At 39.5% G+C, this 24843-nt stretch overlaps 1 protein-coding gene across 1 annotated transcript in view; it reads right to left on the reverse strand.

Annotated features, from left to right (window-relative positions):
* Positions 1-773: 773 nt before the first annotated feature.
* Positions 774-24843, reverse strand: part of LOC138004090 (complement receptor type 2-like) — a 30788-nt gene continuing 6718 nt past the window's right edge. Inside the window, exons 10-22 of the mRNA XM_068850493.1 lie at positions 24658-24825; positions 23933-24100; positions 22964-23131; positions 22429-22596; positions 22099-22266; positions 21770-21937; positions 21374-21541; positions 20801-20929; positions 18105-18275; positions 17379-17573; positions 8980-9102; positions 5834-5956; positions 774-4368 (exon numbers count right to left, since the gene is read on the reverse strand). Coding sequence (XP_068706594.1) covers positions 3461-4368; positions 5834-5956; positions 8980-9102; positions 17379-17573; positions 18105-18275; positions 20801-20929; positions 21374-21541; positions 21770-21937; positions 22099-22266; positions 22429-22596; positions 22964-23131; positions 23933-24100; positions 24658-24825 — 2825 coding nt within the window. The 3' untranslated portion in view covers positions 774-3460. The remainder of the gene's footprint in view (positions 4369-5833; positions 5957-8979; positions 9103-17378; positions 17574-18104; positions 18276-20800; positions 20930-21373; positions 21542-21769; positions 21938-22098; positions 22267-22428; positions 22597-22963; positions 23132-23932; positions 24101-24657; positions 24826-24843) is intronic.

Consider the following 24843-nt stretch of genomic DNA (forward strand, 5'->3'; position numbering starts at 1 on the left):
TTGGACTCGTTTTGGCCACCATGTTGCATGATGTTGGAAGTTGTTGAACGAAGTTTGATTTCCATCAAACATCGTCTTCAACATCATCCAACGTTTCTTTTGTTCTAAGGTGTGAACAACAGTGTTGCATTCTTCCAGCCATCACATTCAACAGTGTTGCACGCGCGCGTACTCTGCGGCTATCGGTATCCATGGTAATGGCTTATTCGTTGCATCTGTTTCGCGTGTTGGCACGTCAGTTCAAGCTACTGAATAGTGAGCGAGCAAAGTCTTGAATGTCTGAGAGACGAAAGCTTAAGCAATCTCTATTCAAACACATAGCCCCCCTTGTGTTCAAAGCTCTCAGGGGCATGGCGCCAATGTAGCTGCAGAATCTTTTGCAAGTCAAGACCGCGGGACGCTACTTCCTATGCAGTGATGCCCTGGGTTTTCTCAAGGTTCCTCACACCTGCATGGTGCAAGACCTTTGGAGACCGGGCATTTGCTGTTCAAGTTCCCAGCTTCTGGAATAGCCGTCCTCTTGCTATCACAGAGAGTGACTCTATTGATAATTTTAAAAGGAACTTGAAAACGCCTACATAGAGAGAGTTTGTTTTCTAAGGATTCTGGGTAGATTTTGGTTCCAGAACCTTGAGTCCAAAATTCTAGATCCAGCATGTTGCATTCGTTTGACCACCTCGTTCGACACTTTTCAACAGCGTCCGACAATGTTGGATGATGTTGGATCCGTTTGGCCCGGCCTGTATGGGTTAATGAAAAGGTACTGGAAATACTCACACAGAGACATCTGTTTAATTCGAAATTTAAAAAAAAAAACTTGGCCCGATTTTATAATGACTAAAACAAATTACTGCCTCCGTGGAATAAGGATTCCCGGATTTTAGCTGTACGTACAAGCGTACGTGCGTATACGGACGCTACGCCCCTGGTGGAAGGCATAGTGCTCTTGCCGCTTGCACTAATCCTGCACCCCAAGCATAAGGGATGGCCATTCATCTGACCAATTATGCCGCACTGTATTGCAGCTTAAGTGACATTTATATATGTAATAAGCATTGTTATGACTAGAATGGATCCACCAAAATGGAGTTTGGTTTACCTGAAATTACTAAAGTCGTGTCTTACTCAACACTAATTAAACAGAAATTGGGAACAAAACTCGAATTTTGATGAGTCAAACATGGCAAACCTAGCTGTCAATTAGCTATACTGCCATACTATCAAGTTCAGGTTGTTAGAATGCCAAATTTTTAAAGTATACAAATTAGGTGTCTTGGCTTTAATGGTGCAGATTTAGTGCTTAATATAACACTAAAAATGGTACTTGGCATGCCTGAAACGTGTCTTACTCCAAGCAGAGTGTTACTGTGTTTTTTTTACTGCTGCTGGTATTGACAAAATAGTTTTCCTAAAACATGCCAAGTTTGCTGTTGATCTTTGCTATCTATTCGTCTGAAGTATCTAACCTGATTTTAGCAGATCCATTATTGTCACTGGAACACTCGTCATGAGAAAAAGAAGCGAGAAATACTGCATCAACAGTATGGACTAACTTGCTGAATGCAGTACAACATATAAAAAAAAATGACTAATTGGAGGTGCCATTCAGTCGTGTTAAGCTGTTGTTTTAAAGTGCTTAATAATTATTGTTTGAGGTCTTGTCTTAAAGTGCCTATGAAACAACAAAAAAAGATCTATTTTTCACTTGAATGTTCTCTTTTTTAATTATTTAAAAATTGATGACCTCGCAAACTGTTTAAGTGTGAAGATAAAATTAGGAATAACTTAGAATATTGGAGTCATGTTAGTCATACTTCATGGCTTTAGTAGTTTTTGTTGGCAAGGCAAAAAATAGTGATGTTCTGTGCTGTTGCCATCACAACTCTTTCGCTGACTGGTCTGTGAAGGTTAGAAGAGATGCAAGGCAATATGGGTTCCATTTCTATTTCTGGTCCGACCGTCCACCTATTCTTATCTTCTCAAAATTTAAAGATAGTTATTTCATTGCTTAAAGGAACTGGAGACAAAAGTGTTGCCATAAAAACGTCATAACGGTTGTCATCTTTTGCTTCATTTGATGCACATCAGATGTGCTAAGTTTCAATCACACCACTATAATATTACCGAAGATATCCGTGATTTTGTGATTTATCTTTATACTTAATGAGTAAAAGGTTTGTAACATCGCCAATTGTAGAACAAAGACGGAAATATCTCAGGAATAAGAAAATATATTTCCAGAAAGAAAATGCCATTTTTCAACGTTTTGAAGGGCCTTTCAAGTAAGCAAATAATACAATTCTCAGGAGCACCCAACGAGAATATAGTTAAAAACCACTTAAACATAACATTGTTAAACGTATTTTGGTATTTAAACGGTATGTATAGGCATATTTTTATCCCCTATTTTTTTTTTATCTGTTCGGAAAACCTAGCTGAAAGTCTTAGTGATCCGAAAATTATAGGGATCAAAAAGACCTTTTCGATAATTTCAGCCAGAAAAAATGCTCCCGAAGATTCTAGGTGACCTTTTTAGGGTAAAAGTCCGTTAAAATGGGCAATTATAGCATTTTTTAGATGTTCGAAAATCCTAGGACAGGCAGGCAAGCAAGAAATTTTAGATCAAATGTTCCGAAAATTCTAGATCTCAAATCGCCTTCCGAACAGATATTTTCCGAAAATTGACGTTGGGTGCCCCTGAATTCTCCTCATGGGCAGTTTATCATCATTACAAGTGAAATCAATAAAGTACCGTTTATGTGGTGTGTGTATCTGCTGTATACAACCCCCTTGTGTATTTGCAAGAAAAAGGCATTTTTCCCAAAATAAACTACATGGCAGTGTTTTACCTATCCTAGTAAAACTCTTCCATTGAAAAAAGTAATACAAAGCTAAATTTTACTTACCCATCTTTTTTTAAAATCTATTGTGGGGATTGCTGTGTATGTTTCACACAAACTGACGATGTGAGGACATCACAATTTAAACTGTAACGTGCCTTTCTGGCAAAAGCAATTCCTTTGAAGGCAATGTATTAGTGGGGACCCAACACCGCGGGTGTGTAGCTATACTCGTGGCCCCACAAGTCACCTTGTGTAAATACATACATAACAAACTCTTAATTTTGTTGCACCTATGAACACAAAACTGGCGCTCGTTCCACTGTCAAATATCGATTCCTAAAAGTAGCAAAGCACACAGCGAGTTTTAAATGGCCGGGTCTTCTTTTTTCAAGAATCTATTCCACCAAGATTGGTGACCATGAGGGGCTTCTTAGTTTTAGATCATATTTGCGCTTAAATCATGTAAACAATTCGAATCAGGGACGTCGGAAATTAAACAAAAGTGGGTTACAGAAAGTATACGCAAAATAACGAGATGCAGTTTTTGAAGCATACTTCACAAAAGTTTTTAAAAAGCCATTTCAATGACGTCGCATACAAAGGGTAAATTTTCATTGCTAGCCAGGTAATTCGACTATTTGCACCATGCCGTCATCATTTGAATTTCTGCCAGATAAACGGCGACAACTCGCACCACTACAATAGGAACCTCCACCCCCTCCGGCTTGCGATGAGTGAGTGCCGCTTCCTCCACCAGAATAACCACCTCCACCTCCTGATGCTCCATTATCTTCAGATCCCCCTCCCCCACCACCAAATCCCCCAACTGCCCCAGGGGGTGGTCCACCGTTGAAACCACTATTCATTGCACCTGCTCGTCCTCCTACCCAACCCTGGGCACGTGACCCACCCCTTTCACCATGACTTTGTCCTGCCCTAGCACAACCCTGCGCTAACCATCCCGCTCCAACTCCCCCATGATAACTGGCAAATGCACTGTTGCACTTACCAGAAAATCCCCCAGTTCCCCCCTTTCCGCTTGTAGACGAATATCGTCCTACGCTTTTAGATCCTCTAGTACCCGCCTGGCCATCCACCCCATTATATCCAGAAGATGCACCTCCACCTCCTCCGGCAGCCAGCAAAAGTTCATTACTTGTTGTATAAACAAAACTCCCTCCCCCTCCCCCAGTACCAGCATTGTCCTCCACAGACAGTCCCAGTTGAGCTGCTGTTCTGGTAGTGGATTGTCGTCCTTTCACCTCTACTGAATCTCCTCCTCTCTGTCCCACCACGATATTCAGCACTGTTCCTTTATTTAGCGTAAACGTTCCCTCTACGAATGCACCTCTACCTCCGTAATAAGTCCCCGGCCTGTAACCGTAGTTATACGAGTGTGTTCCTCCTCTGGCACCCCAGGTTTGGATTTTATAACGTCCGCTGTTTGGAATTGTAAACCTTTGTATGACACCATAACGTCCCTTTCGACCACTTGTCGTCAAGGTTACAGTTACAGGAACGGGATCTAATATAAGTATAGAATTATAACAAACGATTCAAATTGCGTTCAAAATCTTAGTGCAATAGCTCTGATCTGAACTAGTCAATGTATCTTGCTAGTATTTTTTTCTTTTTTTTCATCTATTATCATTATTTGTATTGTACTTAGAATGTAATTAGAATGTAAATTATTCAAAGTTGGCCTAGTCGTGACCTTTCTTTGGGAAATCATTTTCGCATGTGCTTGCGAGATGGATGCAAGTAGAGGTAACTCCCGTTTTAGATTTCCAAGATGAGTCGAAGAAGAGCTAGTCTGCTTCAGTCAGTGAAGTTCGACCAAACGAGGCACAAAGATAAGTGGGCGATGGGAATTTTTTCGAAAATGACAAAGGAAGAGAACATTTAAATTTCCGGATTTGGAAGTTGGAAGCGTTTCAAAGATTACAATAGACCAATTTCGATAAATTAATTAAAATTCAGTTCTCAACAAAAGACATCATCTCGAGGCTCTGAGAATCAAATGTAAGGATTTTTATGAGTTTACTCCCCAGAGCCTCCAGATGATATGACGCCTTTTGCTTAGGATTGAATTTCAATAGATCGAAAGTGGGCTATTTTCATCTAGTATGTAATGTCGAGGAAAATATAAAGGACTTGAGCCTCGATACGGTGAGAGCAAATAAGTGAACGGTTGGCCAGCCGTGTCAAAATTCGTTGTAAGCGAGCCTCGAAGGATTTTGAAAATTTGAATATTTTTCGCTGTTTCTTAGCAATGGATGCTCGCTGGACCTTGAAACTTGGTCAAGGAGAAGTAAATTTATGAGCGTGACTGATGCCTGAGAAGTGTGATTTCATCGGCGAGATGTGATATAAGCTTGAAATTACTTTCTAGACTTTCCTTAATTTAGGTACGAGTGACACCCCGGGAATTTGAGAAGTCGCTGAAATCGCATTCAATCAGATCAGGCAAATAACCACGCAAAAACCGAGAAAGTCACCACGACAATTAAGTACAACTTTTTTTAATGAGAACTTGTGCGGGTAAATATCTTTTTCAGTTTGTTATCGCGATTCCCATACAAATCCTTATTTTTTTTTTTTACCCTCCGAGTCTGGGCTGCCTGTGGTTTAAGTTGATGACAATAAGTAACATTATTATAGGGAAGATATTTTTGACGTCACCTATTGTCATTAATGTGCCAACCAGACCCTCGTTGGCTGTCGTATCAAAAGGTCTTTTGTTCCTGTAATTGGCAAATTTGAATAACAAAAGAAATGTTTGTAAACAGATATCTTCCCTATATGACTTGCTCCGTGAGCAGCAAGATGAACCAAATTTCAAATGAAAGGAAATGAGAGGAAACTTGTATACAAAGTTCTACGTAAAATAATAGTTTAAATTCTAGTAATACCTAGACGAATGTCCTTAATTAATATGTTTTCAGATACGCTTTATATTTTAACTTGCAAATGGTTACGTTTAACTTCACCTTTGCATATTTTCCCGTTACCAGTGTACCCAGGATTGCAACTGCATCGGTAAGAGCCAGGCGTATTGGTGCATGAAGCTTTTATGTGACAGACACGAGAGGACGCAGCGCATTCATTAACATCTACAACAAAAAGGAAACAACATTAAAAGTCCATTAAATGTAGTCTGTATTAACAGCCTTACTCTTGACCCTGTCCCCGGTTGTTTGATTGAATGAAAAAGGCAAAAAAGACGCAGGGAAAAAATCCCTCTTAGGTGTGACATTGACGGAGGGGAGTAGGTTGGGTACTAAGATCAAATTGAAATCGATAAGCTCTTAAGCATTAATGGGATAGATGGGGGGAAGGGGGTGGGGGTGAAGAAGTGCAATTATTTATATAACTCTCAAAAAAGAAACGATCGTTTTCAATTTACAAAACATGTTTCGACATACTCATGTCATCTTCAGTTGCAAATGAGCTTTTCAACGGTTGTACATTTGAATTTATGTTAAGGTATGTTGCAAAATTACATGTCAGAACTTGCGTACATGCTATTCGAAAACGTCTACTACGAAGTGCAATCGCCAAAAGAAGAAAGGAATTCAGTAAGCTAACCCTTGTAAGAGACAGGTTGGCCGACCATATCAATGGCGTTGTCAACAACATCGATCGATACATCCTCCATCGAAGTGTAAAATACAACGTTGGAAAAGCTGTTAAACGTGTTATAGCCACCCACGAGAAGAAACTTAAAAACCTAACGCGAAACATGGTTCTACCATTTTCTCCAACGGAGACAGTTACCAACCTCTCTTCGCAGAACCTCACGTCCGAGCAACTTGGAATACTTAAATACGGTCTTTCACATTCTATCTGTACCCCCACCATCAACAAAACGGATGTGTTTTCTTGTTTCGAACTGATTCATCGCACTATGGTCAGAAATTTAATCGACGGGAAACAAAAGGGAAAGCTGGTCGCCGACCTCTCTCATCTTGCCCATTCATATGTTTCTTCACACCAACCTTCTGTGGCGGACTTAAGGAACTTCAAGATATTAAAGGAACTGAGAAAGAACAAGGACATTGTGATACTGAAGCCTGACAAAGGAAATGGCGTCGTTGTCATGGACAGGATTGCTTATGAACAGGGTATTTTTGCTATTATAAGTGACACTTCTAAGTTTAGGGTTATTGATAATGACTCCACTTTACAAAGGGAGGGCAAATTACAACGTTTTTTAAGAGCACTTAAAAATAAGGGTCACTTAGACAAAGATACATATGAGAGAATTTATCCAGTTGGTTCTCAACCAGCTAGGTTCTATGGCCTTCCTAAAATGCACAAGGCTCGGCAGCCTAATGAAACACCTCCATTTCGACCCATAGAATCTTCAATAGGCACCTACAATTATAATCTATCTAAGTTCCTTTGCGATCTTTTAGAGCCTCATGTCCCGTGTGACTACAACGTCCGCGACACGTTTTCATTTGTACATGAAATCAACCAGTTACCAACCTCTGGGAAGTTTATGGTCTCTTTTGATGTTGAGAGTCTGTTTACTAGTATACCCCTTGATGAGTGCATTGACTTGGCGGTCACCTACATTTATCAGGGTAATCCTGGCCTTGCGATAAGCCCCACTGACCTTAAAACCTTTTTTCCTTCGCAACAGCAGGGACCCACTTCTTATTCAAGGGTGCGTTTCATGACCAAGTAGATGGGGTTGCCATGGGTTCCCCCCTTGCTCCAGTCCTCGCAAACCTTTTTATGGGACACCATGAAAAAAACTGGTTAGATAATTTCTCATCCTCCCAAGTTTTGTTCTATAGACGCTATGTTGATGACACCTTTTGTTTGTTCAATAACGAAGATGATGCGCTCTTGTTCTTTGATTATATCAACGCAAGGCACCCAAGTATCCGTTTCACAATGGAAAGGGAAATCAATAAGAAATTATCTTTTCTAGACATATTGCTAGACAACGGTCATCGATCTATTGTTACTAGTGTATATCGCAAGAAAACATTTACTGGTCTTCTTACTAATTATTTCAGCTTCGCCCCTTTGAATTACAAACTGGGTCTAGTCAGAACATTACTAGACAAAGTATATAAGATCAACAATTCCTGGGTTGGTTTTCATCTGGACGTCAAGAAGCTTATTTTCTTACTAGGGAAAAATTGTTTTCCGTCGTGGGTGATTGACAAGATTATTCACAGGTATCTTTCTAAGAAAATGAGTCCTTCTCTGACTGGCCGGGACGCCTCATCCAACTCCGGGAAAACTTCTACGCACTTCTATAAACTCCCTTATGTTGGCCGGTTTTCTGAAATCGCCCAGACCAAGTTAAGACAACTACTCAAACATTATTGCAAAGCTGATTTAGATATTTAGTTGTTCTTTAGTACATTTAAACTTAGAAACATGTTCAGCGTGAAAGATTCAGTACCGCAAGGTCTACGTTCGCGTGTCGTTTATAAATTCTCGTGTGCTGGCTGTAATGCCAGCTACATTGGCGAGACCACTCGCCACCTACGTACACGTGCTCGTGAGCATCTCTTGTCGGACAAGAATTCGCATGTTTACAGACACCTGCAGTCATCTAGGGCCTGTCATGACTCTTGTAACACAGAATGTTTCACGATCTTAGATTCTGCCGCCTCAAAATTCCAAATTAAGATCAAAGAGGCATTGCACATTAAGTGGGAAAATCCCATCCTTAATCAGCAGTTGAGGCATTTAGATTTGTCTCTTTCTTTTTAATTACGTTGTTCTTTTGTCTTTTATTTTATTGCTATGTGCGCTATTTTTGTTTTCTGCGCATTTCACACTTCATATTTAAACTGTACGCAAGTTCTGACATGTAATTTTGCAACATACCTTAACATAAATTCAAATGTACAACCGTTGAAAAGCTCATTTGCAACTGAAGATGACATGAGTATGTCGAAACATGTTTTGTAAATTGAAAACGATCGTTTCTTTTTTGAGAGTTATTGTTACTCTGCTATCTTTACGTCCAATTATTTATATCTGGAATCAAGAAACAAAAAGCATTTAGCTCCTAGTCCCAAGAAAAGCCAATCGGAAGCCAATTCGGTACCCTCTAAAAGAGTATAGCTTTCAATCACATGACCAAAAGTGACAATGGTGTTCTTACCAGTACAGGTTTTTCCGTTTCCAGTGTATCCAGCCTTACACGAACACTCATAAGATCCTTCGCTATTCTTGCAGATGGCATTGAGGTGGCAGGGCGAGATTGGTGCATTACATTCGTTGAAATCTAAAACCAAAATGCAACATCTACCATAAAGTTTAAAAAAGAAGCGTTTCAATTTTGAACAGAAACCATAACTGACAGCATTCTTCCACTGTAACTGTTTCATCCGAGTCTGAAAAGTTGAACATTCCTTATCCTTACTTATAGAAGGCGTTTAAAGAGAGGAGTTTCACCAGATGTTCACATAAGTAAACGACATTTAGTTAACAACAATTTATTCCCTTTTAGAATTGCAGTAATATTCGATGGTAAGACCGTCGACCGAGTGGCTCAGTTGATTAGAGTGTGCTTCCTTTGCAATTGAAATTACATCTTCAAATGGTTAGGCTCTTTAGCCTTCTCGGTTAAGGACGGTAAATCGTAGGCCTTGTCTCATAACCCTTCAATGTTCATAACACTTAAGGGGGGTATAGGTTACTTTCGTGAACCGTGATCGAACTCTTTTAACTCTCGTGAAACGTTAATTTCTTTTTTTCTTGCATAGTGAATCGTGATTTTACTCATTAATGTGAAGCGTGATTGAAGCCTTTTTTGTTTTGTGAAATTTGAATTTGCTTGTTATGTCCGTAAAAAAATAATTATCTGCTACCATAAAAATGAAGAGCTATCTACCCCATTTCCGGACACAGCTAGTGGCTGCCGTACTGAAACCTTATCAACCCTGACTTTCTGTCAAGGTCAAGGAATCTGGGGATGAACCTTGCCCAGCTTAGAAACAGAGTCATAGAATACCTTGAGAACAGAAAAAATCACTACAAAACGCTGGAGAACGAGTAGATGCCGGCAATAAGAGATAAGTCTAAGGCCTCAGGTATTAAGCTGTTCTCATCTCCGTGAAATAGCCAAATGTTTGTCCGTTACTCGGGAAAATGCGGTTTTTTTAGTACGTGAGACGCGAAAAGCCCGATTTAGTTTATGTGAAACGTGACCCCCCCCCCCCCCCCCTCCCCATACCCCCCTCACACTTTGGGACGTAATCTACGATTCAAAGCATAAAGAAAACAGAAGGCGAAGATTGCAAAGCCCTAGTAACGAGCATCATTCAGAGTGAGTTCGGAGTAGATGTATCTCATATCCGATTCCATGCAGTACATTGAAAGGGGGGAAATCTTGAAGGTAAAATTAGGCCTATAATTGCAATATTTGTAAGCCGCGAGGACAGGGATATGGTGTGGTCAAAGAAAGGTAGGTTGAAACATTCTTCCAGTTATAGTGACACCTATATAACAGAGGACTATGCTCGAGCGATCCAGATCGAAAGAAAAGTTTCAATATAAGCTTCTTACTTTGTTGGGAGGAAGGTTTACTGCCTTGTGTTGGCACTTGTCCCATTTAAATAAATATCTGTGTAAGGTGATTATGATATAACTATCTCCTCCCTTAATGTAATAGCCCTGTCCAACAAAACGAAGCGAAGAGCAACCTTTCTATGGTTGAGCAAAAAAAAGGTTTTCTGTATAATTTTTGCAGTTGGCTCATAGTATTGGCAATCTGAATTGGGCTATAGAGCAACTTTCACAAGTTTCTCCAGCTGTAGAGTAGGTGTCGCTATTCTTTTCAATAACAATTTTCATTTTCGAATTCTTAAGAATTTTATCGACCATGAGGGGAGACTTATAATAGCAGATATTGAAACAGAAGATAGAGTATTAAGAGGCTGTCTCCGTAAAAGCGGTCCGGTCGATCTGGTTTGAAACATAGATTTTGCTTATTTCTTGTATGTTGCAAGACCTTCATGTGCTTATACTAAAGCCATAATCCGCTTGATCGGATCTTTTAAATTATTGGAGTTTTGAGGGATTTTTAATTTTGGTTCACCCGCTCGAACGCTCCTGGTGCCCTATATCGAGGCTTCAATTTGACCCAAATTTGAAGATCAATTTATCAAGAACCAACGAAACCTGGACAAAACAAAATCTATGGCCAGTTACTTCATGTCTTTTGAATAAACAAAGGTGACTTTCATTAACATTGAGATTGAATGAAGCTACCAGCGAGACTTTATAAAGGCACCCATATCATACAGCTTGATCAGACACGCGAACACCGATCAACTTCAAACTCTATTTATGAAAAAGTGACGCGGCCTTTTTCAATCAAACCAACGCAGCTGGAAAGTAAGTATCATACATAATGTCATCACGGAGAGAAACCTTGCGGCCCGTCCTTGATGGAATATTTATAGCTCTCTGAACTTGCCTAATTTCGGCGATCTCCAAGTTTTGGCTCCACATTGAAAAATTTCGTTAACAGGGAGCGTTGCACCAACCTCGTACTCTGAGAGATCTAAAACAATCCTAAATAAACGTAAAATACATTTAAATGCATTACAGGTCAATTGAAGGGGAATAAACCCTCTTTTAACGGCTTCAGCTTGGCTTACCTGCAACGAATAATGCTTTAGTGTTCCAATTTCGCTTCATGATTTTACAAAAAAAGGGACGATCTCTGCTGCCTAAGCACTGGATCCCTGAAGGTGCAAATCAAGTTTAGGTATCTAAGTTGCCCTTTCTCTTCCATTATCATTTTTTTACATCGAAGTTTTTCCTCGGCAAAACCGTTAACATCAGTGAAGATCGCCACCATATTTACCTTTTGGGACAACCGCTGACGAAATTCAATAATAGCACTTGTGAGGCAAAAATGACAGCTGGGTGGCGAGGAGTGTGTCCGTGAGGTTTTTTTTAATTTTATTGCAATAAGAGTTGTCAAATTTAGAATTCCTCCACGCTAAACCTGAACACAATTGCAAAACATCTCGTAACAGCACCTCGTCTTAGGACCCCCTAAACTTTCCCGTCATCGGCGCTAACACGCACCCACTTAACAATATCATGCATATGGGTCTGGCCCGTTCCCTCTTGCACAAAAGACGATTGGGCTATTGTCTAAAATTAAGTTGACGAATCCGTTATAACAAAAGTAAATGTTTAATTCTATATGCTGTACCAGGAGTTGCTTAGCACTGCTTTTACCCATAGGCGTGGGCCAATCTCTCGAAAGCTTTGGTAAGCCCCAAAATTACCTTACCGAATGATTCATAGCTTTACCCCAATTAGTCGTTGTTCCTTGCACGGGAGGGGTGAGAAGGATGCTGACTTCTAGCATTCATAACTCTGAAGCGGTTGAGCAAACGATCAGCAAATGTCGTGACATTTCCTAAAATTTCAATAGAATTCTGACGTGTCAAAATTTGTTTATATATGGTTGACATTTTCACGGGAACTACTTTTTGTTTTTTTCTGTTTTGGTAGTTTTTTCCTCGTTTCTTTCATGTTTCAACTTATCTCAGCTTTTTTGTCTTCTTTTACGAATTTTTAAATAAAATGTTGTTTCTTTGCTCACGTTATTGTTAAATACTTGACGACTCCCTAGCTTCCAACATTTTGCCTCAGACTCAACATGGCGTATCTTCGACGTCATGTGGCAACGGAATCGTTTCCAAAACCGTTCTACGTATGAAGATTAATACATTCTGCTACTTTTCTAAAATTGAAATCTATGGCAAAGAAAGTGTAGTCGATGTACATGTAGAACATGGCAAACGTGGGGGAGATGACAGTGAAACGAGTTCTTCGGATGGTCTTACAGTTATATTATTTTTTGGTAAAAGCCTATTGATAATTCCTTTAGTAACAACCAATAAACTAAAGCAAATGTAGACTGCCAAATACAGAAAAAGTTATGACGTACGTATACGTCATAGGAGAATTGCCACCAAACATCAGCTCTTTCAGTTTGAAGGAAATCTGTATCAACAAGTGGATGGTGTTGCTGTGGGTTTGCCTCTGGGACCCCTCATGGCAAACGCCTTCATGTGTAATATGGAGAAACAACTGGAAACAGACGTCTAAAAACGCTACGTTGGTGATACACTTAGCGTAATGTCTGATGTTGAAACAGCTTCAGAACTCCTAACGACCTTGGACAACACTCATCCTTCTATCGACTTCACAATGGAGCTCGAAGAAAACGGCAAGCTTCCTTTTCTGGGAATGAAAGTAATGAAGAATGGATGCCGGCTAGACACAAAGGTGTACAAAAAAACGACGGACAGTGGGCTATGTTACACTATCATGCACAGCCATGTAGATGGGAGATATAAATTCCGAGGAATTTGAACGCCTTAAAGAGACCTTTGCTTGATTGTGCTACAAAGACAATCTTGTGCAGTCTACCATCCGCGAATTCATGTATTCAAAAGTGTCTGAAGACTCACGCACGCAAGTATCTGAGAAGCGAGAAGCTCCAATCAGAATCGTGCTGCCCTTTAAAGATCAAAGATCTGCAAACGCAGTGTGCAGACAACTTGGTGACCTCAGTCGAAAGGTCAATGAAGATATTAGCACGGTGTTCACAAGCCGGAACATCAAGGATGAAATCAAAGTAAAGGAAGACAAGCCGCCCCTGGGGATTCAGCAATGCGTGGTGTATTATTTTAAGTGTGACCTGTGTGATGCAAGTTATGTTGGTTATACGTGCCGACACCTTCACCAACGAATTGAGGAACACAAAGGATCGGCAGTCGGAAACCACCTCAGAGAGCAACATGATTTGGAACCGGACGACATCGTCTTATTTTCGAAATGTTTTTTTTTATCAAAGACCTAAAGCCAACGCTAAACAAACAATCTGATTCCATCCGTGCTAAATTATTTGTTTAGATCAGGTTATAAAAGCTTATTGTTGTTTATTATTCTAATTAATTTATGTCCCCCATTTTTTACAAATATTTTATCACTTCACATACTTTACTGCCTTTTTTTTTTATTGCTTAAAAGTTTTATTATTATTATTATTATTATTATTATTATTTTTTTTTTTTTTTTTTTTTAAATGACACAACATTTACAATGCTACACACTACTTACAATTATTACAATACTTGCTGTACTTACATTATTAACAATATTTACCATAGATTACAATACTAACCGTAATTACAGTATCTACACTACTTACCAAACAAACGGTATTAATTTACAATAATTACCTATCGTGGTCATATATCGTTACAGAGTAGTCCAATAAGCACAAACACTACACACACAGACACAAAGAGGTCAACAGGTGCAGCCTTTATTTCCACGCAGGGCAGGTGTGTTTCATAAGGGTGTTGAATTAATTTATTCAGGGGTGCTCTTCAATCTAGTCCATTTCTTTTTAAGGCGTTTAAGGTATTACTATCTTTTGCAATTTGTCTTTCAATTTCCATCGAGCTCAGGATTTTTTTCGTATATGTTTGTAGCTTGGGTAGGGTATTTCTAAGCCTGCAAGTGTGTATGTAATACCTAGCGATAAGAAGTACATGGTGTAAAAGTAGGTCTCCTATATCATCGACTATGCCAAGACATAAGGCTGCAGAGAAGGTGTCGTTTTCAAGGCCATTAACATTTTGGCATATCCATCGATGGGTTTCTTCCCAAAATGTCCAAGTATGTTTGCACTTCCAAAACATGATCATGGTATTTTAAAACTATTTTTAATTATGACAAACATATTTATGCTAATTTACTTGTACATTTTAACTCAATCTTGAAAATGACCTCCGGAAGGTCGAAACGTCGTGACTTTTTATCGTTAGTTTTTATCATAAAATCGATTTCCAAGAATTTACTCATCAAGAGTACTTTGTAAACCCGCATTGTTTGGTATGCTCCGCGCATTTAGACCAAGCGGTCCTTTTTGGTTCCTGAAAAAATTATAAAGGCATTCTAAACAGTTCTACTTTCTAGACTAAAATGACATCAATAAAAATAAAATCCGGTTCCCAAACGTATTACTGAGAAGCAAAATAGTTTTTAAAATACTCTAGAAATATGCCAATATGGCATAACTCTCTATTAAAGCTGATATAAGGCCGGAATATGTCTATCAAGTCACCTGCTAGATGAAAATTTACAATTTTTATCTGTTGGTGTTTTCAAGGCCAAATATGCTGTGAAAAGCAATTTTCTCCAGTATTAAAGCGTTGTGAGTGCGGTTTTTAGATTTAAAACGATCACCAAATGGTTAACAGGCAAAAAGGAACACAGGCGCACAAATAGAAAATTTATTAACATCCACGGATTTAAACTATTAATTAATTTGGAAAATCCGCCAAACAAAATCTTGGTAAATCGGTTACATCTTGCAAAAGTTTAATTAATTAATGATTTCTGCGGGACGTCTTCTAACATCCTCATTAAACAGGTGGCTTCTATACCACTCAAAAGTCAAAGTAAATGGTTGTCAGAGTTTTCGCCGCAAAATTTAGGTGATATAGATTTGAAAAATACGTATAATTTGGCATTTCTTTGCACTGGAGAATCCAAGTTGCAATTATTTCAGTTTACGTTTTTGCATGGAAGAATACCTGCGGAGAACGTTCTTTTCAAAATTGCAATTGGTCTTGCACCTGACTATTTATGTACTTTCTAGAATCACTGTCCAGAAACTCTCCTTCATCTCTTCAGGGAGTTCCCTCTTATACAAGTCTTTTGGAAAGATGTTAGTCATTGGATTAACAACAAGCACTGCTTATCAAATGCGGTCTTCTCCTTTTCATCCTGTTGAGGCTTTGTTCATAACCCATCTAATTTATTGTTCCATCTCTTTCTTCTTATAATTATGTAGATACCATATCTTTTGGTCCAAATCGATGCGATGCGTGTTGTCACAGTCTCTTTGCATACAGAAATTAATGATCCGTTTAGAAGCAAAGAAGCGCTGACAATCAAACAATGTAGAAACGTTTTTAATGAGCGAGTAAAGCGAATTTTCCCATTTCCCTTCAGAATCAGTTAAATATAATAAATCAGTTGAGTTATTTTCAATAAATTCTTTGATTGAGTTATCTAATGAAAAAAAGAGTATCATTTTTCATTTTATCCAAATACATTAATTGGTGGTAAATTTTCGTAGATATTTTCAAATTTTGGGATGTCCTTAATAGCAAGTGGAAAACTTCCTAGCCTTAAAAGTCTAAATATGTTTTGCGGAGAAAAACCACTCGGAGCAGAGATCCAGTAGAGAACCAACAAACTCAACTCATGTGTGACGCAAAGTCTGGGCCACATTGGTGGGAGGCGAGTGATTTTAACCACTGAACCATCTCCGGCGGCTCCCACAAGCATGTAATAAAACCATCTGCTTGTTTTTATCCCGAATAGTGCAATGTGCTTTTTTATAATCGGTACAGGATTTTTGCGAGGTGAGAGACCTCCTTAATATAGTTTCCAAATTAACCAAATAGGGTTACTTTCTAGTGCCCAATCAAATGCAAGTACTTACAATGGTGTTGAGTATTGGCCAATGAGTATCAGTGACCGTTTTACGGCAGTGAAAGTACGACTTGACTTGATAATGCAGCCGTACAATTAAAAACAATTCTTCTGACTGCCAAATTAGACTGGGCCAACGGGCAAGTCCAACGCTCGAAGTCCTCAGAATTTTAATTTTTGCCCAGTTATTTTCAATTGAACAGCATAAAAATACAAATATTTGAAATACAAAGACCAGTGAATCACTTGGCTATCATATTCTTATTAGCTATGACGACATACAGATTTCGCGATAAATGAGATAAAAGGTGGCTTGATGAATGAAAAGTGCGTTCGATTGGAAAAATTGGATTTAGATCTTAACATCCGGATCATTGGATTTGCAATCAAGCTCAACGGATTCGGCCACGGATTTCTTCCCAGGGGTGGCGAAGTGGTGAGAGCACTCGCCTCCCACCAATGTGGCCCGGTTTCGATTCCCAGGTCCGGCGTCATATATGGGTTGAGTTTGTTGTTGGTTCTCTCCTTGCTCCGAGAGGATTTTAGCCGGATACCCCGGTTTTCATCCCTCCTCAAGCTCCTGAGCGCTCTTAAGGTGTTCCGTAGGTAAACAAATTCTATTTCCATTTCCAGGTGGAAAAATCTCAGCAAAATTCCACGGCTTCCGATTTGTTTTTAATCCGAAGATTTGGCTCAAATTGTTCAAACTAAGGTTGCATAACTTTAACTCGGTTGATACGTCACTGCTTGACCGCGGGCACATGACTAGGAGCGAACATCTCCAACGTTAAGCCTATGTCGCGGCATTTTGACAGACCAATCTATTTTTAGACTACCTTGTCCGAAAAAAAAAAGAAAACAACAATGTAGCGCTGTTGTTCGCTCCTAGTCATGGGTTCTTCCTTGGCCAACACTTAACGTGAAGTATATTTTCTTCTCTGGGTAGCGACTTATCCACTGGGGTCTGGAATTAACGATCTCTATTCGAATTTTCCAATCAAACGTACCCTAAGTTACCTTTGCACAGGGGCTTGGTCGTTTCCATCCATTTTCCATTTCTGCAAGAGAGCGTTTCGTTACCAGTCAACTTGAAGCCGTTGCGACAGCGGTATCTTGCCAAAGATAGGTGAACGTTTATATCAATCACGGTATCGTTGGGTGGATTTTGAAATAAACCTGTCAGCATGTCAAGGCATTTTGCATCACCTAGGCCTGTAATGCAAGACAAACTATTAGCTTTTCTCATGCAGGTATATGCATGCACTTGTGACAAGGATATGGGGTATCCCATACCAAATCACTATTGACGTACGCATCGTCTTCAATGATAATTTCTGCTCGTATTGCAGGCATTCTCTGGCACTATCTTTCCGTAGTGATTACTGCACATATCACTTTGACACCAGAAATTTTCAAGATTTCGAGCAGCAAAGGCACCTACCAATAATGCGTTCGTGCCTCCGTAGAGATTATTATTGTCTTTTCTTTTCTTTTTTCTGTTTTTTTTTTTTGTCACCAAATTTTATTCCCGCAATTTTCTGATTTATTCCGCATCACAGAACACGACTGTTTTCCGTTAAACGACAGAAGACGGCTAGTATTTCAATCACCTTTGGTGGTTTTTGCAACATAGCCATGCTGCGTGCAATGAGAACTTAGTGAGACTCTTTACTGATGAGCTAAACTAAGGCTTCCCTGTGAACTCATTGCCGGATTGCAGTGTTGAGTAACCTGTGTACTTACTGCAGCTAGCCTTTTTGCCATCCCATTTTCCGTTTGCTCTGCACGTGCGCTTGGATGATCCGTGAAGCGTGAATGGTACGGGACAAAAATATATAGCCTCGCTGCCAAAGTTACGGCCATTGTTGACAAGTCTCAAGTTAAGTCCCCTTGAAGGTTGTTTACACTTTAGTCCTAAGCACAAGATGAAGGAGACGGCACTTTACTACCCAACTATATTATAAATAAACCTTACAGTGAATCTAACGTTTAACCCAATCCTACCAAACATGGCTCTTTAAAACGAGCCATGCGACTTTCAAACGAAACAAATGATGTTTAGTCTCCTCCTTGGGCTTTGTGCGATGTTCGGCATAGCTCGTGGTGTCACTTTCCTTCTTATTGGGCCATCTTAGACAGACGCACGAGAGATAGTTGGATATATACAGCATGCTGATGCACGAACAGCTCTTTACAAATCTAGAATTTCTTTGTGCCTTTAACACAGAATAAGTGGCAAATTTGCGCAATCCTCAAATGTAAGGCTAAAACATTCTCGCTGAATAACTTGTGGGGATTTTACTAATAGGCTCCTGGCACCTTTTTTTTGGTACCACCTTGGGATATTTAGGCAACCTTTTAACGCCGCTGTGGAGTATTTTTCACCCCACTTTTATACGCAGAAAAGATTGTTTCTTTGAACTCCTTCGTGTGGCAACCTTTACTTAGCTCCCCGAATAGTTTGATTTAAACATGTTTTAAACCAGGAGTGGTCATTAGTATAGTGAGCAATTGGTACCTGCACATGAATGATTGTAATCTCGGAATGGTTTTAGATCTATGACCTCTATGTAGCCCCCACTTATGTGGGCTACCTAGCTCGATATCTTCACCTAAGTATTGTTGAAAACACACACACAAAAAAAGAAAACGGCGATTGGGTAAAACGCTAACAGTCCCTTTAAGTCATTTGAACCGTCCACTTTAGAGAATGTCAGCAGTCTGACGTTTAGAAACATTTTATTGAAAGCCCGTGGGAACACAAGCCTCGATCCTCAAAGAAAGCCAGTTTTTCGTACTCCAAATGTGCCAAAAAAATTCACTGCCCTGTTTATGAGATGCTCGTTGTTCGTTTTTTTTCTCGCCCCTTCGGGGCTCGGAAAAATACTACGCAACTCGCAAAATATCCTAGCTTATTTGACTTATTTAAATATATGTTAAACCTTTTAATAAGTTGTATTTATACATTTCTTATTTATTATCATTTCCATTGACTTCTTAATGACGTCAGTTCAAATTGTCCTCGAAACGTCGTCATTTTTGCGAAAATTATTTTTTAACATGTTTTTAAAAGAAACATTTTTTGGCAGTTCTCTTTTTTAATTTTGTATGTCCCGTAGATCGAGACTCTTTGCGTTGATTGACAAAGTGGCAAAAGACTTGGCAGAAAAGCTACCCCAAAAAAAGTGTTCTAAATATAGAATATCAAAGAGAACCAAACCTCCAAGGAGAGATAATAATGCAGGTTTAGGACTGCGGATCATAAGCTACTGTTAAATCCTGTGCAGTGTAAATGCAACCAAGTTAAAAAAATTAACTGCGGGTATGAAATGAAGTGGAGCTGCGAGGATTATAGTCATAGCTTCACTTGATTTCATATCCGCAGTTCAATATATGGTTCGTTTTATATATCATTTCATTGTTGTTTCAATCATCTCGGGAACATTAGAACTCACAAGTGACCAGCTCACAACGTCAGTGGCTTCATAGCTCAGTTAGTTAGAGCGGCGCACCGGTATCGCAAGGTCACGGGTTCAAACCCCGTTGAAGCCCTGAATTTTTAAGGCTCCTCTACACAATTCCAATAATTGCATTCATAACTGCCAGGATCATAGCTTCCCCAATCCCGTGCCTAGAGTCCTCGGGGTTTTGTTCAGCGGGTGAAGTCCCGCAGAGACTCTGGAATAACGTACTTGAACTATTTTTTTGATTGGTTGCTCGCATAACAATGACAGTCCGACAGGAATTCGGTAAGTAATTGGGAAACCCCAGAATTTGGAGGGAGATTCTGAATCTAAAATTAATTTCAACGCTTTTTGTTTTTTCTAGTTCAAAAATATATACAAATCACAAAAATAATAAAACGACGGGGTTTCAATTATGTCTAATACCGCAAGGGAATTTCCCACGCTGCTAAAAACTAGTTACCGTTGCAGTTGCAAAGGTACCGTGGGGAAACATTACATCAGTCACTTTGGGGAGAAATTCGTGGAAGAAGGTCTTGTCAAAGCCATTCAGAATTGCGGAAACATCAAATTGTAGTATAAGAAGACATTGGTGTCGTTTCCAGAAAGATTTGTCGACCGTTTTGCTTGCACGGTGGTATTCTATACGATGGAATGCACACTGAAACACTAAAAAGACACTGACAGGAATCATCAGAAGTTTCATCTTCATTCGCTCTTAAAACTGAAGAAATCAATTTGTATGGTGTGTAAAGCTAAATTTTTTGTTTTTCGAACACTTTCAACCCATAATTTCTACTTTTTACTGTTATCTCTTTTCTGTTTCCGTTTAAATTCAAGCATCCGCATTAAGACCGCAATCCACGTTTTCTGGGAAAACGGGTCCATTATCCCACATTCTCTCCGGGCGCTCACCCGCTGACCAAAAGCCCCGAGGACTCTGGGTACGAGATTGTAGCTTCATTTGTTACTTACTTTTTGTAACGCAACTTAATCCACAATCGCCGTCGCATAAACACCTCCGCTCATAAAAGCAATCTTCATTAGACAAGCAAGACATCATGCAGTTATGATTTGGCTCAGAATTCGTTCTTGGACATATAGCTGAGGAAGGAAGAAAGATTGTAAGACCATGTTACTTTTTCTCTAAAAGAACCTTACATTGAGCTAGTTAATCCTCTTTAACCAATTGGTGCAATAAGCTCTCCGACTGCAGAACAACATATAAAAACTAAAGAGATGTATGGAGGAACACAAGGGGACCAGAAAACAGAATAAAATTAAGCAATCCGTTACTGCAACTTTTCAGGACCACGTAGTTATAGCGCACAGCGAGAAAAGATGCCGGGTAAAAGCGCAAAAAAAAACACTGAAATTTGATTAGCTGAGATCGTGCCACGACACTGATCTTTAAGCCATTCATTATGCAAAGCACAGCAAATCGCGCAAATCCTATAATTTGAAAGCAAATGCCTCGTGTGGGATGGCAAAAACTAAAGCAGGTAGTTATCTTTATCGGCAATGTGAGCACTTTAAGTTGTTTGAAACCTTTGCAGATGGGAGACGTTCCATTCCATTTTCCTTCAACACACTTGAGTTGCCTGGTGCCTTGCAGTTCAAATCCATTATTGCACGAAAAAAAGACCACAGCTCCGTGTTTAGTCTCGTTGTGATGTACTTTACCATTTCTTGGTGACTCAATAGAATCGCAAGAGGCTGCGAAAAGAAGAGAAAATCAAACAGTTCCTGGGCTTTTTGCTTTGCAAATTTTCTGTTGAAGGTCATACGTTCCACTCCAAAACGGGCAAAAGGCATTTTTTTAGTATATTCTTCAACGATAAATTAGGGCAGCTTAGAGGCACTCCAAACACAACATAGCGGGAAGAAACAACTTTTGAACATATAAGTCAATGACAAAAAAAACTATTTTCATTTAATTACTACCTTTGCATTGCGGCATATGTCTACTCCACACTCCGTCATCACATCGGATGGTTTCATTTCCCTCCAAACTGTAATTAGGATTACAGTGGAATGTCACCGTTTTCTGGTGACCAAAATCGGAACCTAAACGTCTACCATTAGGTGGTACACCGGGATCCACGCACGGTGCTATGTATAAGATCAAGAAAAAATTAAACCCGGTTATATTTGACTTGTGCTTTATTCCGGGACATACAAGAACACTCAAAGCTTAGAAGGAGACTTAAGAAAAATTTCTACTTTGAACCTATTCTGTATATAAAGCAAAGCTATTTTGACTTGCCTACTACCTTTGCATTGGGGTAAATGTCCACTCCACACTCCGTCCTGACAGCGGATTGTTTCATCTCCCACCAAACTGTATTTAGGATTGCACTGGAATGTCACCGTCTTTTTGTGACCAAAATCGGAACCTAAACGTCTACCATTAGATGGCATTCCTGGATCCACGCACGGTGCTATGTATAAGATCATGAAAAAAAACGAAATATGTTTCACTTGTGCTTACAAGATCTTTATTCCGACACATACAAGAAGACTCTAACCTTGGACGATTTTAGAAGAATTTCTACTTTGTAAGTACTGTGTAAGGAAATGAAAGCTATTTTGACTTGATTTACCTTTGCATTGGGGTAAATGTCCACTCCACTTTCCGTCCTGACAGCGGATTGTTTTATTTCCCACCAAACTGTATTTAGGATTGCACTTGAATGTCACCGTTCTCTCGTGACCAAAATCGGAACTTGAACGTCTACCATTAAATGGTACACCGGGATTTACGCATGGTGCTATGTTTAAGATGATGATAAGAAAATTAACTATCTTTGACTTGTGCTTAAAAGAGCTTTATTTCGGGACATACAAGAAGGCTCCAACCAATTCCCACCCTGCTCAGAGTTTATCTTTGTCCTTATGTGGGCCCATTGCTATTAGTAAGGCTAACGTTCACATGGTTCATATGGCGTAGAAAATAAGCACTTTACATTACACTTTAATCAGTTAAGTCTGTTCAAATATAAGTGCTACACGGTCAACGTTTGCAAAAAACGTAATCCTTCCTTCTACTTGAAGAAGACTGTAAGCTTAGCAGACTCTTGAGGAATTTCTCTTTTGAACGTACTGTGTAATGCAAAGCTATTTTGACTTGATAACTACCTTTGCATTGGGGTAAATGTCCACTCCACACTCCGTCCTGACAGCGGATTGTTTCAATTCCCACCAAACTGTATTTAGGATTGCACTGGAATGTCACCGTCTTTTTGTGACCAAAATCGGAACCTAAACGTCTACCATTAGATGGCATTCCTGGATCCACGCACGGTGCTATGTATAAGATCATGAAAAAACCGAAATATATTTGACTTGTGCTTACAAGAACATTATTCCGGGACATACAACAAGACTCTAAACTTAAAAGACTTTAGAAGAATTTCTAGTTTGAAAGTACTGTGTAAGGCACTGAAAGCTATTTTGACTTGATCACTACAATTGCATTGGGGTAAATGTCCACCCCACTGAGTTTTTCTCGGTCCTTATACGGGCCCATTGCCATTAGTAAGGCTAACGCAAACATGGTTCATATCAGGTAGAAAAAAAGCACTTCACATTAGACTCTAATCAGTTAAGTCTGTTCAAATAAAAGTGCTGCACGGTCAACGTTTGCAAAAAAACGTAATCCTTCCTTCTACTTGAAGAAGACTGTAAGCTTACCAGACTCTTGAGGAATTTCTGTTTAGAACGTACTCTGTAATGCAAAGCTATTTTGACTTGATTACTACCTTTGCATTGGAGTAAATGTCAATTCCACACTCCATCCTGAAAGAGGATTGTTTTATTTCCCACCAAACTGTATTTAGGATTGCACTGGAATGTCACCGTTTTTTCGTGACCACGTAGTTATAGCGCACAGCGAGAAATGATGCCGGGTAAAAGCGCAAGAAAACCACTGAAATTTGATTAGCTGAGAACGTGCCACGACACTGATTTCTAAGCCATTCATTATGCAAAGCACAGCAAATCGCGCCGATCCTATAATTTGAAAGCATATGCCTCGTGTGAGATGGCAAAAACTAAAGCAGGTAGTTATCTTTATCGGCAATGTGAGCACTTTAAGTTGTTTGAAACCTTTGCAGATGGGAGACGTTCCATTCCATTTTCCTTCAACACACTTGAGTTGCCTGGTGCCTTGCAGTTCAAATCCATTATTGCAAGAAAAAAAGACCACAGCTCCGTGTTTAGTCTCGTTGTGATGTACTTTACCATTTCTTGGTGACTCAATAGAATCGCAAGAGGCTGCGAAAAAAAGAGAAAATCAAACAGTTCCTGGGCTTTTTGCTTTGCAAATTTTCTGTTGAAGGTCATACGTTCCACTCCACCACGTGCAATAAGCATTTTTTTAGTATATTCTTCAACGATAAATTAGGGCAACTTAGAGGCACTCCAAACACAACATAGCGGGAAGAAACAACTTTTGAACATATCCGTCAATGACAAAAAAAACTATTTTTATTCAATTACTACCTTTGCATTGCGGCATATGTCAACTCCACACTCCGTCATCACATCGGATGGTTTCATTTCCCTCCAAACTGTACTTAGGATTACAGTGGAATGTCACCGTTTTTTGGTGACCAAAATCGGAACCTAAACGTCTACCATTAGGTGGTACACCGGGATCCACGCACGGTAATACGTATAAGATCAAGAAAAAATTAAACCCGGTTATATTTGACTTGTGCTTTATTCCGGGACATACAAGAACACTCTAAGCTTAGAAGGAGACTTAAGAAAAATTTCTACTTTGAACCTATTCTGTATATAAGGCGAAGCTATTTCGACTTGCCTACTACCTTTGCATTGGGGTAAATGTCCACTCCACACTCCGTCCTGACAGCGGATTGTTTCATTTCCCACCAAACTGTATTTAGGATTGCACTGGAATGTTACCGTCTTTTCGTGACCAAAATCGGAACCTAAACGTCTGCCATTAGATGGCATACCTGGATCCACGCACGGTGCTATGTACATGATCATAA

This window comes from Montipora foliosa, chromosome 5, assembly GCF_036669935.1.
Source record: "Montipora foliosa isolate CH-2021 chromosome 5, ASM3666993v2, whole genome shotgun sequence".
Taxonomy (NCBI): domain Eukaryota; kingdom Metazoa; phylum Cnidaria; class Anthozoa; order Scleractinia; family Acroporidae; genus Montipora; species Montipora foliosa.